A 12867-nucleotide genomic window follows, 5' to 3' on the forward strand; every position below is an offset into this window, starting at 1 on the left:
AGAGATGAGGTGAGGAATTCGTGCCTTAACTATGGTGACGGGGATTGTTGATGAGGGTGCGGCCACGCTCATATGAAAGAGGGATGGACGTCTGCAGTAATCTGGATTCCGGGGTTGTTATGCTGCACCGACGTGGGACATCCAGGGCAGGGATGCCGGGAGACGGTTGGGCTTGGTACTTGGTATTTAGGGATCATGAGAAACAGCGGCGATTAAATCCATGTATAATCTGTACTGTATCCGTGAGATAGAGACAATGAAACACCAATTGACAGAAGCTGTATGGCCTCTTTTTTCCCGCGTGGGATACGGAGTGCAGAGGCAGTAAGTTAGATCAATGCAAGTAACCAGTTAAACAGAGTTGTTTACATGTTATATGTTACTCAGGGGTTTGTCTGCGGAAACAGACAGGTTGGTTTCGTAGTTACAACAAGGAAAACCTGGACAAGGTCTATCACCGCAACAGCAACAGTTGGATACTACGCAGTGCATACAGATCTGGAGCACGAAGCAGGTTTGTCATCCGACTTGTGCATATTCAAATATTCGGCTCACATTCCGTTCTGTTATTTTCTTCTTTCTCTGCCCTCTGTTGAATCGAGGTGTTCAACCCCAGAAGTCGACACTGATGAGCCCAAATGCAAGGCCCATAAGCAAACGCCACTGTTTCATCTTCTCTCGCAAGACGGCGTGACTGGCTACGCAGTGATCTCGGGCCCAGCGCGGGCTTCTCGGGCCCAGCGCGGGCTTCTGGAAGCCTGTGGAGGTAGTTAACCCTGTGGAGAAGCGTAGCTGGTGATCGTGTCAGGAGAGGCCCCTGGCTGGGGAATAATCTGTGAGTTACTCTCTCGACCTATGGATTTCAAGACCCATTGTCATTTTCATCCCGTTCTTTTCTTTTCTCTCCTCGCAATCACATTTTCAATTCCCACAAGTCCGCGTTACACTATTCCATCCAATATTTCAAAATCCTGTGCTCCCTTTCCTCTCGATAGGTGATCTAAGCAGCAAAGGAAAAATGCTCCAAACAACAACGAGAGTATGGGACTCGGTGGACAATACGGAGTATACACATTTACTAATAAAGTCGATGGCCCTCTCGCTGCCAGGTTCATTGTTTGTGCGCGCTGTGTTCGCGGAACCCATTAGTTATTGGATAATCTACTTTGTATTACGAGAAATAGATAGAACAAACGAGTTCTTGTTCAATAAATTCCCGTATAGTAACTAGTAAAGTAGCTGGACGGACTAAGAGCAAAATAGCGGCGGAGAAAATCTAGAAAGTTTCATACTCATGCTTCTTGTTTCTAAGACTCTACTACTATTTTTTACAAAAGCAGAATATCGGGAGGAGAGAGAAGTAATTTTTGTGCTTTGTTTTCATCTTTTTGTTGCTGCTTCCTCCCTTGCCATAGTTATATCCCGTTATTGTCGCCTTTTATGTTCACTTTTTTTCCCCTTTCTTTCTTCTCCCTTTTTTCATGGTATACATACGTAGTTTTTGGAATGGAAAAGATGACTGACATATGGCATAATAACAATATTTATTATCACAACGTCCTGTTTTTTAAAAATAATAACAGTCAGTTCAGATCATTTTATTCTCTCCAACTTCCTTTTTCTCATTCGAATTATACGGCTTTAACGCCTGCAGGGCTAGTTGGGGGTAGAAAAATGGACAGGGGACAGGGTTAGACAGACCCTAGATAATCCTCCTTGATACTTCCAATCGCAAACATATTGCGCACATCATTTCGCAACCCAATCAGTTTGATGCGCAGATTGGTCCCCTTCTCAATAACCTGTTCTCCATTATCAGTATATTGCGGCGGAGTCGCGTCAGGGTCCCATTTGATTTCGGGGGGAATCAACTGTTACTCGGGACAAGAAAATGGAATTCGTCCGTCAGTTAAATTAACCCAAAGCGTATACAATTCAACCAGCCCGCCAAATCCACGGGAACATAAACCACGAATACTCAGCGACAACAGGTAAGTATGAGAAAGAACATACATGTTTCGACACGAAGACCGTCAGCGGGCCAACCTCTGCAAATATCCCTTGATTCTTAACAGATGTCACGATAGCATCGACCTTTACATATCGCCACGATCACAGGTTGGTGTCCTGGTTAGCATGCCCGTACGTAAACGGCCCATCCAGGACCAACAAAACAAACACACGCGGAAAAATTAATACATACCGTCTCCCCCTTAAAAGGCTTCCACACAATAGCCCTGTACATGATAGTATACTCCGCCAATCCGCTACCAGGCAGTACTCTTCCCTCCGAAATATCATATGTATCCATCACGCAGACGATATAATAGTCGCCCGTGCACACGCCCTCCACGTCATCTAGCAGCTTCTGCGTCAGGTATTCCTTCACGTGTGAGCCGAAGAAGGTTGGGTGGAGGGTGAGGACGTGTTCGAGGAAGTGGATAAAAAACATCGTGAGTGAAAAAGTCCGGCCGGTGGAAGAAACAACAGAAAGACGAAAAGTAAACCGTGCGCCGTGCTTTCGCGCTCCCTTTCCCAGTCCCTATATATAGAGATTGGAAAGGAAAAAAAAAAAAAAAAAGCGAACACGATCCTTTGCAGGCAATGGATTGCTCGGTCTTTGAAACGGGAAGATGCGCTGATTCGATGCTTTGTCCGTTAATGATCCCCCGCAGCCCCACGTCGTGCGTGCGCAAAAATCCAATCCCCGCCCCTCCAAAACCTACAGGAATGGCCCTCCGAGCGAAGGGGCTTTGCGCGCAAACAAGCCCCGGCGACGTCGTGTGTGATTCTTAGCGTACCATGACCGACGGAACTGTTGCGGTTGCTTGCCTACTCTTCTTATCCTTTCTTATTTTCCGCCAGGCGGGTGGGTCGTGCGAACCAGCAGCAAATTTGCTTTATAAGAAGAAAAGCGAAAACCTCCCTATTTCTAGTAACTAAGTAAACGAGAGACGAGAAGGGAAAGCTGTATATTGGTAAAATTGGAAGAGCAGACTAAGCAGGACCTCTGCCAAATAGCCCACGGGCGCGTTGTGGGGGGGAAGTGATCCGTAAGAGATCGCGAAGGGATAAGGCTGAAAAGGGAGAGGGAAGAGAAAGTAGGAGAGACGGGGAGGAGAGATTGAGAGATTGATTGCTGGCTCCTGGCTGCAGAAGCTTGATATTGCTGGGAGACGAGGCGGCTAGGTAGGTACTGAATTATATCACGTGATAGCAAATGGGTCACCTGAGAAATACCTAGACGGGATTTTTATGGACTTTGAACTACAATGTCCAGAGTATGCAAATTGAATAGTTTGAACTTCATTCTAAAAACACTTGCAAGACGTGTGAATACCAAGTGAATGTGCATCTGATCAAGGCCCACATATGTGAACATGAAAAATTCCTAGGAAAACGGAGATGATTCCTGTTTATTTTGTCGACCTGCTCAATGTGGACTCGCTTTCTCAATATGAATCCAGTAAATTTGAATTCCTTATCTATATCGCTTTCTTTTAATACTCCCGCTTAAATCTCTGCAATAATATATGAGGATAGGAAAAATTTAAAATGAGTAATTTTGAAGTATCTGAACAAAGACTATATGGACAAAGATACTAGAATGAAATATGGAAATTACTTTCCTACCCGGCCTGCCGCCTAACTGGCTACGAGGTTGATTGATAGAAATTTGTACATCTTTCATATGGAGTATACATACAGCTCTTAGTTATATGAATAACTATACTACCATACAATGGATCTGTGGTGCCCAGAAAGCTCAGATAGCAAAGCAGGGTTGAGTGATGACCCAATGATGATCACATGGAATTGGGCGATTGGATCGCTTTGCCCTAAGTCGCCAGTTGCCGAGAATATCTGGGGCAACATCCGGGGAATGACAACACCAGACTGACAGCCACCAGAGGGGCGGAATAAAATTCAGGTCAAAGCTGAATACAGCGCATAGATATTGATTGATCCTTATGCTCTGTGCTGAGACTGGTATCGATATACCCAATATACCCACCCCATTCCCTCCATCGAATTGTCGATCAACCGCCTATTTGCCGCCCAATTTCCCGTATACCAGGTACATGTACGTGCACCGCAATTACATGCGTGACTACTCCTCCAGCTCTGTATAGACGCGCAATTCGGATAGCAGCAGCCATGGCGCTCAACCTCGAAAAGCAGTTTACCTTTGTACGTTGTTGTAACCATATAAATCTAGTTAAATTCTCTTTGACCCATAGCGACGAAACTGACCGTTCCTGAATAGTATGGTGCCTACCACCATAATCCAGTAAGGGATCTCCGGCAAAACCGACCCTCTGTCTAGATCCTATATACTAAATCATGCCCTCTCTATCCGTCCTAACACATCTCGATTAATTATACAGGTGAACGTAGCAATCCATATCGTATTTGTCCCGGTGATAATGCTCTGCATGTTCCAGCTGGTACCTCTCCCATTCTCCCATTCCCCAATTCGCTTCCTATCAGCAGGATAGATGCAAGCCTAACAGGAAAACACCAGGCCACAAACACAGGGCCCCTCATCTCTCTCCCGGACTCCTTATCCATCAAAACCTTCCCCCCAAACCTCGGAACCATGGCCTGTCTCCTCTACACAACCCTCTACATCCTCATGGAGCCCGTAGCTGGCACCCTTCTTGCCCCGCTACTGGTCAGTGGCACCGTTTTCGTCAACCACCTCACAGTCACCTACGGTTCCATAGCGACATATTGGGGTCTAGGCATCCAGGCAGTCGCGTGGGTAGCGCAGTTTGTCGGGCATGGCGCGTTCGAAAAGAGAGCGCCCGCGTTGCTGGATAATTTGATGCAAGCGTTTTTCTTCGCGCCGTTCTTTGTGTGGCTTGAAATGCTGTTTTCGCTTGGGTACCGGCCGCAGCTAAAGGCGAGGATTAATCGTGCGGTTCTGAAGGAGATTGCGAAGTTTAAGGAGGCGAAAGGGAAGAATTAGGTAAGTATTGGGATTTCCTCGGTTCCCACGCTCTATATACTCTCCTCCATGCCTCTCTTTCTCTCTCTGTTTTTTCTTTGGTTTTAAGCGACTGGCTCGAGCTGTGTGTGCTCTTTTTATGGCTGGGCTTCTGTCATCTGTATATACCCAGGGTCAAGAGGGGGTTTTATGGGAAGCAAAGTGTGGTACGGTATTGTGATGATTGATACGGTGTGAGGACGATTGGAAAGAAACGGGTCACATTGAGTCAATGCTTTCGTATCCATATTCTTCGGAAGGGTATTGTTTCTTCCATCCGCGACTCCCGAACATTGTCTGTTCTCCTCTCCATGATAATACTTCCATCATTATGATTATTCATCTGCATTGGACGATTTACACGACGGATCATGTGTCAAATGGGCGTTAATTGATATCTCTTTTATAGCCTAGTATATGTTATTGCCATTGATGTTTGCAGTTGCAAAATATAATTACTTATTATTGTCCGAATATGAATTCCAATATCCTCTTCTTTCCTTGGACCGTTGAATCCTGTGGGTCTGTGGATTACTCCTCAACTCTGCAAAAATTGTAGACTGTACCCTTTAACCAGGCCACCACTTTTCTCATCCCGCAAGGTGTGGTCTTGAGTCACGAAATTAAGATCATCGATTCAGCTTCTTGTTCTTCGACATATTGCCTGGCCTGACATCCTTTTCACCAAGTATGTTCATGCCCCTTTTTTGATCAAAAATACAAACATAGATTGTATTGAATGAATCTAAGAACAGTTACTATCGGATGCTTGAGCAAGCACAGGCTGCGCAGTGATTACAGCTGAGTGCCCAGGTGTGATTTCGTATATAAAAATTGACATTAATCTGGTAATACATGGAAAGGCTCGCTGTCTGATGAGGCTTGGCAATATATTGGCTAGTCCCTTTTCGTCCAACCTTCTCGCAACCTGAAAGCTCGCTCCTTTCCCCCATCCACATTATCCGCTCTTTTCCTCTCCCACTCCACAACCCCCAATTGATCTCCCTCCCCATCTGTTTCCATCTCTTCTCTCTCCAGACCCCTTCCCTCACAATGTTCAGAAACGCCCTGCGGCAGTCCAGCCGCTCTGTCGCGGCTGTCTCTGCCTCTGGCAGGATTGTTGGTGTAAGCCATCCCTCCCGCTTCCATTTTCCCAATCCAACCCCAGCCCCTTCCGCCGCTTTTATCGCATCCATCCACCAGATCCCATCTACTTCGCCCTCGATATTGATGTCGATGGCCTCTGTGAACTCAATTGACCCCATTACATCTCCTTTGAGTCGCGTCTGCTTTGTTTACCACCCCGCTGACAAATTTTTCTCACTTTCGAAATCAGGCTCGAGCTGCTGCTCCAGGACCACTTTCGGCCGCTTCACAGATCCGGACATACGCTGCTGAGGCCAAGGCTTCCCCTACCGAAATATCCTCTGCCCTCGAACGGAAAATTCGTGGTATTCAAGAAGAAGCCGGCTTTGCTGAAACTGGTCGTGTCCTCTCCGTTGGGTACGCCATAATCTCTCACCAACCAAACCAACATGATGGTCACAAAATCATACATTACGGCCATATAAATACGGTATATAATGATTCTAACTAGCTGGACAATAGTGACGGTATTGCTCGTGTCCATGGCATGACCAATGTCCAGGCTGAGGAACTCGTTGAGTATGTTCCGTCTAACCATAAATATCCATATAATGCGAATAAATATACTTAAGGCAAAAACTTTTAGGTTTGCCTCTGGCGTCAAGGGCATGTGCATGAACTTGGAAGCCGGCCAAGTCGGTGTTGTGCTTTTCGGCTCTGATCGTCTTGTCAAAGAAGGCGAAACTGTCAAGCGAACTGGCGAGATTGTGTGTACAGAAAATTCCTCGTCATCAACTTGGTGTTTTATATTTCTAACCCTTCCCTCTCAGGTTGATGTCCCCGTTGGCCCCGAGCTTTTGGGTCGTGTCATTGATGCTCTGGGTAACCCCATTGACGGAAAAGGCCCAATTAAGGCCAAGGAGAAGCGCCGTGCCCAGCTCAAAGCTCCCGGCATTCTGCCTCGTCGCTCCGTCAACCAGCCTGTCCAGACCGGTCTCAAGTGTGTCGACTCTATGGTCCCCATTGGCCGTGGTCAGCGTGAGTTGATCATTGGAGATCGTCAAACCGGAAAAACTGCCGTCGCTCTTGATGCCATGTTGAACCAGAAGAGATGGAATGACACGAATGATGAGAGCAAGAAGCTGTACTGTGTTTACGTTGCTGTTGGACAGAAGCGTTCCACTGTCGCCCAGCTCGTCAAGACCCTTGAGGAGAACGATGCCATGAAATACTCCATCGTCGTTGCCGCCACTGCCTCTGAGGCCGCTCCTCTTCAATATATCGCTCCATTCACCGGTAAGTCTTAATCCCCACCACCCTGTTTTTTCCTTTGCTTTTCCCCTTATTCTCTCTCTCTTTTAGTTCATGTTCTAATTACTGTTTTCGTTTCAAAAGGCTGTGCTGTAGGAGAATGGTTTCGTGATAATGGACGCCACGCTCTCATCACTTATGACGATCTGTCTAAGCAGGCCGTTGCCTACCGTCAAATGTCCCTTCTTCTCCGTCGTCCCCCAGGGCGTGAGGCTTACCCCGGAGAGTATGTATCAAACAACCCTTTGTAGGATTCACACACACATGTCTGACTGGCCTGTTTCTAGTGTCTTCTACCTCCACTCTCGACTTCTCGAGCGTGCTGCCAAGTTGAATGACAACCACAAGGGTGGCTCCCTCACTGCCCTCCCCATCATTGAAACCCAGGGTGGTGATGTTTCTGCCTACATTCCCACTAACGTCATTTCAATTACCGACGGCCAGATTTTCTTGGAGGCCGAATTGTTCTACAAGGGTATCCGACCAGCCATTAACGTCGGTTTGTCTGTGTCTCGTGTCGGTTCTGCCGCCCAGCTCAAGGCCATGAAACAAGTCGCCGGTTCGCTCAAACTGTTCTTGGCTCAGTATCGTGAGGTTGCAGCCTTCGCCCAGTTCGGTTCCGACTTGGATGCTTCCACCAAGCAGACTCTCAACCGTGGTGAGCGCCTGACCGAGCTGCTTAAACAGAAGCAATACAGCCCCATGGCTGTCAACGAAATGGTTCCACTCATTTTCGCTGGTGTCAACGGCCACCTCGACTCCATCCCCGTCAGCAAGATTCAGCAATGGGAGACTGATTTCCTTGCTCACCTCAAAACCAACGAGTCTGAGCTTCTTCAATCGATTGAGAAGGAGGGTCAATTGAGCAAGGAGCTAGAGGCTCAGTTGAAGGAAGTCACAGTTGCCTTCAACAAGTCTTTCTCATAAGCTCTGTGTTATTCGAAGATGAAAGGAGAGGAGAGGAAAAGGAAGCCCAAAAAAAAGTATACTTGACAGATTAAACCTTGCCTCTTAGTTTCTGTTTTAATCCCTTACCTACCTCACTCTATGCAGCGAAGGGTTATTTTTGTCTTCGCTTTTTACTTTCTTCTCCTTTTCTTTTTTCCTTAATAAAACACTGTCACCACTATTATGTATAGACAAGAAGTAGCTCGTGTACAATTTTGAATTCAATTTTGTTTTTCTTTTTATTTTTCTTTTTGCTTTTCTTTTCTTTTCTTTTTTTTTTTTTAAAAAAAAATATATATTAAAGAGAAAACTGATCCCCAAAAAGGAAAAATAAATAAATAAACGCCAATCTTCCTTGTTTGGATATCGCCTGGATTTGATTTTTTTCCTCCTTCGCCTTCCCCTTAATGCTGGTTCTTTTGTCTAAAAATTCCATCTTTCCTGATCTCTTTTGTTTCCGCTAATGTGTCTTTTAAAATTTGACATCTCTTGATCTCCTTTGTCAAGCTTTCCTTTTCTTTCTGTATGATGGATGTGGTCGGTACTGTTATCCTTCTATCATAACGATCATGAGGAACAGCCTGCACCTTCTCATGGGGCTTCTGAGTTCCACAGCTGAGTTAGAATTAAAGAGAGAGAGAGAGAGAGATATGCGTGAAATCTTTTATTTTTTTCAAAGAAGTGAAAAAGCCAGTGAGGAAGTGGATATTTGCTTGAGTTGTATGTAATGTGTAGATTTATGGCTAAGCCAAGTTCCGTTGAATTGAATTGTATATGGCTATAACTATACAGAAATCAGAAATCAACGTGCAAAAAAACGGAACCCGGAATTTGGGAATCTCTTGGTGGTTTCTCATGTTTAGAGAAAAAGGGAATTTGGCGAGTTCTTCTGCATTTATGCTGTCCCCTCTCTTAATGAAAGGATTGGAAGCCCCAGGCGGTTTATAGAGGCCAGCGCCCCTAGCTTGCCCACTAGCTCATGCCTAAATCCCAGGTGGTCCTGGAGATTCAATACACTAATTAGGTAAATCCTTTAGTGTGAAATAAAACTTTTCGCGCGGTCTCCGGAGTTTGTGCGAAGTATAGTACAAGTTATTCAAATAATATCTATAATTAAATTCCTAACATAATAAGGTCCCTACGCATTGCATTCGACCTACTGAATCAATTGTCTGTTTTATGATGAGTATGGATTTATTGACTCACCGAGCCTCGTCCCATTCGTGCCACCCACACCCCTGTTATCGATAAGAACGACCATAAAAAAAGTTCAAAAACTCCCCTCTCCTTCACCAGCAGCCCAAGAATTGTTTCGGCCGCACCTCCATTCTTCTTATCTTAACGCTCCCTATCTTGCCACAATAAATTCGCGCCCATGGCACCAGAACCAGAAACATCGGTCTCAGCTTCCTGCAAAGTCGTGCTTGCGGCGAACGTTGCGCGGGGGCTTTTGGCGGAGGTCAATGAGGGGCGTCAGACTCTGAGTACGGCGCCGCACCTTGTGGGATTTTTGGCCAATTCAGACCCGGCTGCAAAGATGTATGCGGATTGGACCGAGAAGACTTGTAAAGACAAGTGAGCGGAGCCTTGTTTTCCCCTCCCGTTTCTCTTTTGTGGAGTGGTATATTGTATGCGTGCGCGAGATGCGCCTGACTTTTGCGATTGTGGTAGCTTCAATTCAGATACCATTGGGAATTTTGAAGAATCGCGTTATGAAAAATCATTCCTAATTGAAGTTTAATAAATAAATGTAAGAGTGAAAAGCCGCTAACCACCTGGCATTCTTAAATCTCTCCGTCAACAGCAACTTCCGCTACACCCTCCGCACCGTCTCGCGCGATGATATCGAAGATGCCATCCTCGTCGCAAACTCAGACCCAGACGTCGACGGCATAATTGTCTACTATCCCATTTTCAACAACAGACAAGACCAGTATCTCCAGCAAATCGTCGATATCTCCAAGGACGTTGAGGGCCTCAGCCACCGCTACATCTTCAACATGTACCAAAACATCCGCTTCCTCGACCCCCCCGAGAACAAGCAGAAATCCATCTTGCCCTGCACGCCACTCGCCGTCATCAAGATCCTCGAGTACCTACAAATCTACAACACTATCCTTCCCTACGGGAACAGGCTGTTTGGACATACGATATGTGTGGTCAATCGGTCTGAGGTTGTAGGAAGGCCTCTGGCGGCGTTGCTGGCGAATGACGGCGCATGTGTGTATAGTGTGGATGTCACGGGTGTACAACAGTTTACGCGTGGGGAGGGAATTCGGAAGAGACATCATGAGGTTATGGATATGGAGGGGGTGGGGGGGTTGGAAGATGCAGTGCCGCATTGTGATGTGTCATTAGTGGAGTGCCAGGGGATAAGTTTAAGTTTAATACGATGCTGTTGAGGCAAGGGGCTGTGTGTATTAATTTCTCGAGTGAGAAGGTGAGTAATAAATTTGTATTGGGGAGGGAGGGAGATGGTTGCTCGCGTGTCATTTTGAAGCCATTATGAGAACGCTGACGAAGGTGTTTATTTGTGCAGAATTTCGGACCAGAGGTGAAAGAGAAAGCATCCATATATGTCCCGGCCATTGGCAAGGTTACAATCGTTGTGTTGCTAAGAAACTTACTGGTAAGTTCTTTTCTATTTTTCCGCTTTTAGCGATAATGGACCTTCTTGAAATTTTCACTATATGTGTGTTAACTGCTTCAATCTTGTTGTATAGAGGATTGTCCAGAACCGCAGCCGTAATCGGGTCCAACCTGCAGATGCAGTTGAGAAGCCAGGCACTCTGGAGAGTGTCGTCACTCAGGCAGAGTAATGAAATGTTATCTCGTCAATCAACATTTATATTTATATGTATACATATATTCGCATCTATGGAACTTCCATGTTCTGCCATCCGGGATAAAATGGCGGGTACCTGGATGAGGGCGAAAGCCGGGGATTGTATATATCATAAAAACAACGACAAAGGTGAAAACCAAACGAAAATAGCCAAGGCAAGATGGCTTCATGGTATCCCTGAGTTTGACTTTGTGCAAGTTGAAGTCGGTACTGTTATATTTTATAGGTTCGGTTGGGTTAATCGGAGCCTTTGGATTTTGATTTCAATATCAGATCAGGGGATGTTGGATGGAATTGAAAGGGAGCATACCTTGGAACATTATTATCATAACTAGCACAATTATACTCATACGATGAATGAACCAAATGTTCTTCAGGAATTGTCATGATATGATTGATGTGTCTTGGATAAAAAGGAGACTACGGGTTAAAATTACGGTTCTTGGAATATGTGTACGTATTCATTATTTAGATTGAAGGCAACAAATGAAATGCCGCAGGAAAGGTAGGAATTATATATATATTTCTATAACGCACAATATCCCAGTAATAAACACCGTGGAGAGTATTTTTGTCAACCTCTTTATGCTCCAGCTACGAGCAGAACAAGAATCAGAACCTAAAAAAAAAAAAGAAAAAAAAGAATGCATAATGGAGCAACAAAATCCATAGGATATCAATTTACGCTCAAGTTTTCTGCCCTTCCTGTTTCAGTTTCCTCACCAAGGTAATTAGCTCAGAAATCTCATCATCTTACTACCTCGTAGCTGACTCTACTCCCTTCAATGCCTTGACCTCGCTACTAAGCCAATGTTTAAAGGGTTCGGGATGAAACATGCCATCCGCAGAAAACCATCTAGAAAAGGGCGCAGAAATTGTTGCATCTTGGAGAATAGCACCAGAGCTAGACGTATGTCTAATTCGCAGTGTATATAACGGCGAATGCTTTTTGGTTGACGAGCGGATGCGGAGCTGTTTGGGTACATTCATTAGTCACACTATGCTAGGCGCTTGACAAACACATATGTATATATATAAGCATAAACATAATAGAAGCTCACCTTCTCACCCCCATCCGTACCCCCTTCAAATACTTGGCCGGCTTCCACCAGCCATAACCAGATTGTAAATGCTATGTTGAGAATGAAGTACGAAATTACAGAGGCCATGGTCCACGACGTCGAAACCTCCCATTTCAGTCGACGATCGACGTAAAATAAGGCTCCTGCAATTGCTACGGCGACATAGCCTAAAGTTAGGCGGACGTTGGATTTGAAGTTGTCTGCAGTGAAACGGTGGGGTTTTGGCAGAGATATTAAGTATGGAGTTATAGCATCGTCGGTGGTGTTTTTGAGATCTGGAGCAAGTAGCATAGTATGTTAGGTTTGCTTTCATTATTTGCCTCTTCCGCTAGGGTTATATATGTTGAGTCTGTGGAGTGCAATGGAGGAAGGGGAGAGGATTGGTGTAATTCTTACCAGATAATGAGTAGACGGGAACCTTGGAGGAGGCCATTGGCGGTAATGGGAAGTGTGGGCGGTTGCGCTTAGATTTAGGTTGACAGATGCCAGTTCATAGAGTCATATCAGAAGTAATATCCTTATTTTATCCTCATTTAAGGGTTTGTGATATATGGGCAAGCTGTCCTTGGGTTGGATTGTCACGGTTGCACTAAGCCTAAAATAAC

At 45.4% G+C, this 12867-nt stretch overlaps 5 protein-coding genes across 5 annotated transcripts; 3 read left to right on the forward strand and 2 right to left on the reverse strand.

Moving 5' to 3' along the window:
• Nucleotides 1-1550: 1550 nt before the first annotated feature.
• HCAG_02811 (hypothetical protein) lies at nt 1551-2452 on the reverse strand (the record flags this gene model as incomplete). The annotated part of the gene is made up of 4 exons (XM_001542590.1): nt 1551-1560; nt 1702-1871; nt 2014-2094; nt 2204-2452. 4 exons carry the CDS (start codon nt 2450-2452, stop codon nt 1551-1553), a joined length of 510 nt encoding a protein of 169 aa, XP_001542640.1.
• Nucleotides 2453-4158: 1706 nt separating this feature from the next.
• On the forward strand, nt 4159-4972 carry HCAG_02812 (conserved hypothetical protein; the record flags this gene model as incomplete). Its single annotated transcript, XM_001542591.1, has 3 exons — nt 4159-4191; nt 4268-4291; nt 4526-4972. 3 exons carry the CDS (start codon nt 4159-4161, stop codon nt 4970-4972), a joined length of 504 nt encoding a protein of 167 aa, XP_001542641.1.
• A 2198-nt stretch (nt 4973-7170) lies between these two features.
• On the forward strand, nt 7171-8314 carry HCAG_02813 (ATP synthase alpha chain liver isoform, mitochondrial precursor; the record flags this gene model as incomplete). Its single annotated transcript, XM_001542592.1, has 3 exons — nt 7171-7372; nt 7472-7613; nt 7675-8314. The coding sequence occupies 3 exons, from the start codon at nt 7171-7173 to the stop codon at nt 8312-8314; spliced, it is 984 nt and encodes a 327-aa protein (XP_001542642.1).
• A 1396-nt stretch (nt 8315-9710) lies between these two features.
• Nucleotides 9711-11154, forward strand: HCAG_02814 (conserved hypothetical protein; the record flags this gene model as incomplete). Its single annotated transcript, XM_001542593.1, has 4 exons — nt 9711-9910; nt 10140-10647; nt 10875-10964; nt 11059-11154. 4 exons carry the CDS (start codon nt 9711-9713, stop codon nt 11152-11154), a joined length of 894 nt encoding a protein of 297 aa, XP_001542643.1.
• A 782-nt stretch (nt 11155-11936) lies between these two features.
• HCAG_02815 (conserved hypothetical protein) lies at nt 11937-12695 on the reverse strand (the record flags this gene model as incomplete). The annotated part of the gene is made up of 3 exons (XM_001542594.1): nt 11937-12152; nt 12242-12537; nt 12659-12695. The coding sequence occupies 3 exons, from the start codon at nt 12693-12695 to the stop codon at nt 11937-11939; spliced, it is 549 nt and encodes a 182-aa protein (XP_001542644.1).
• Between the last annotated feature and the right edge of the window lie 172 nt (nt 12696-12867).

Source organism: Histoplasma capsulatum, genomic scaffold (assembly GCF_000149585.1).
Source record: "Histoplasma capsulatum NAm1 scaffold_2 genomic scaffold, whole genome shotgun sequence".
NCBI lineage: Eukaryota > Fungi > Ascomycota > Eurotiomycetes > Onygenales > Ajellomycetaceae > Histoplasma > Histoplasma mississippiense.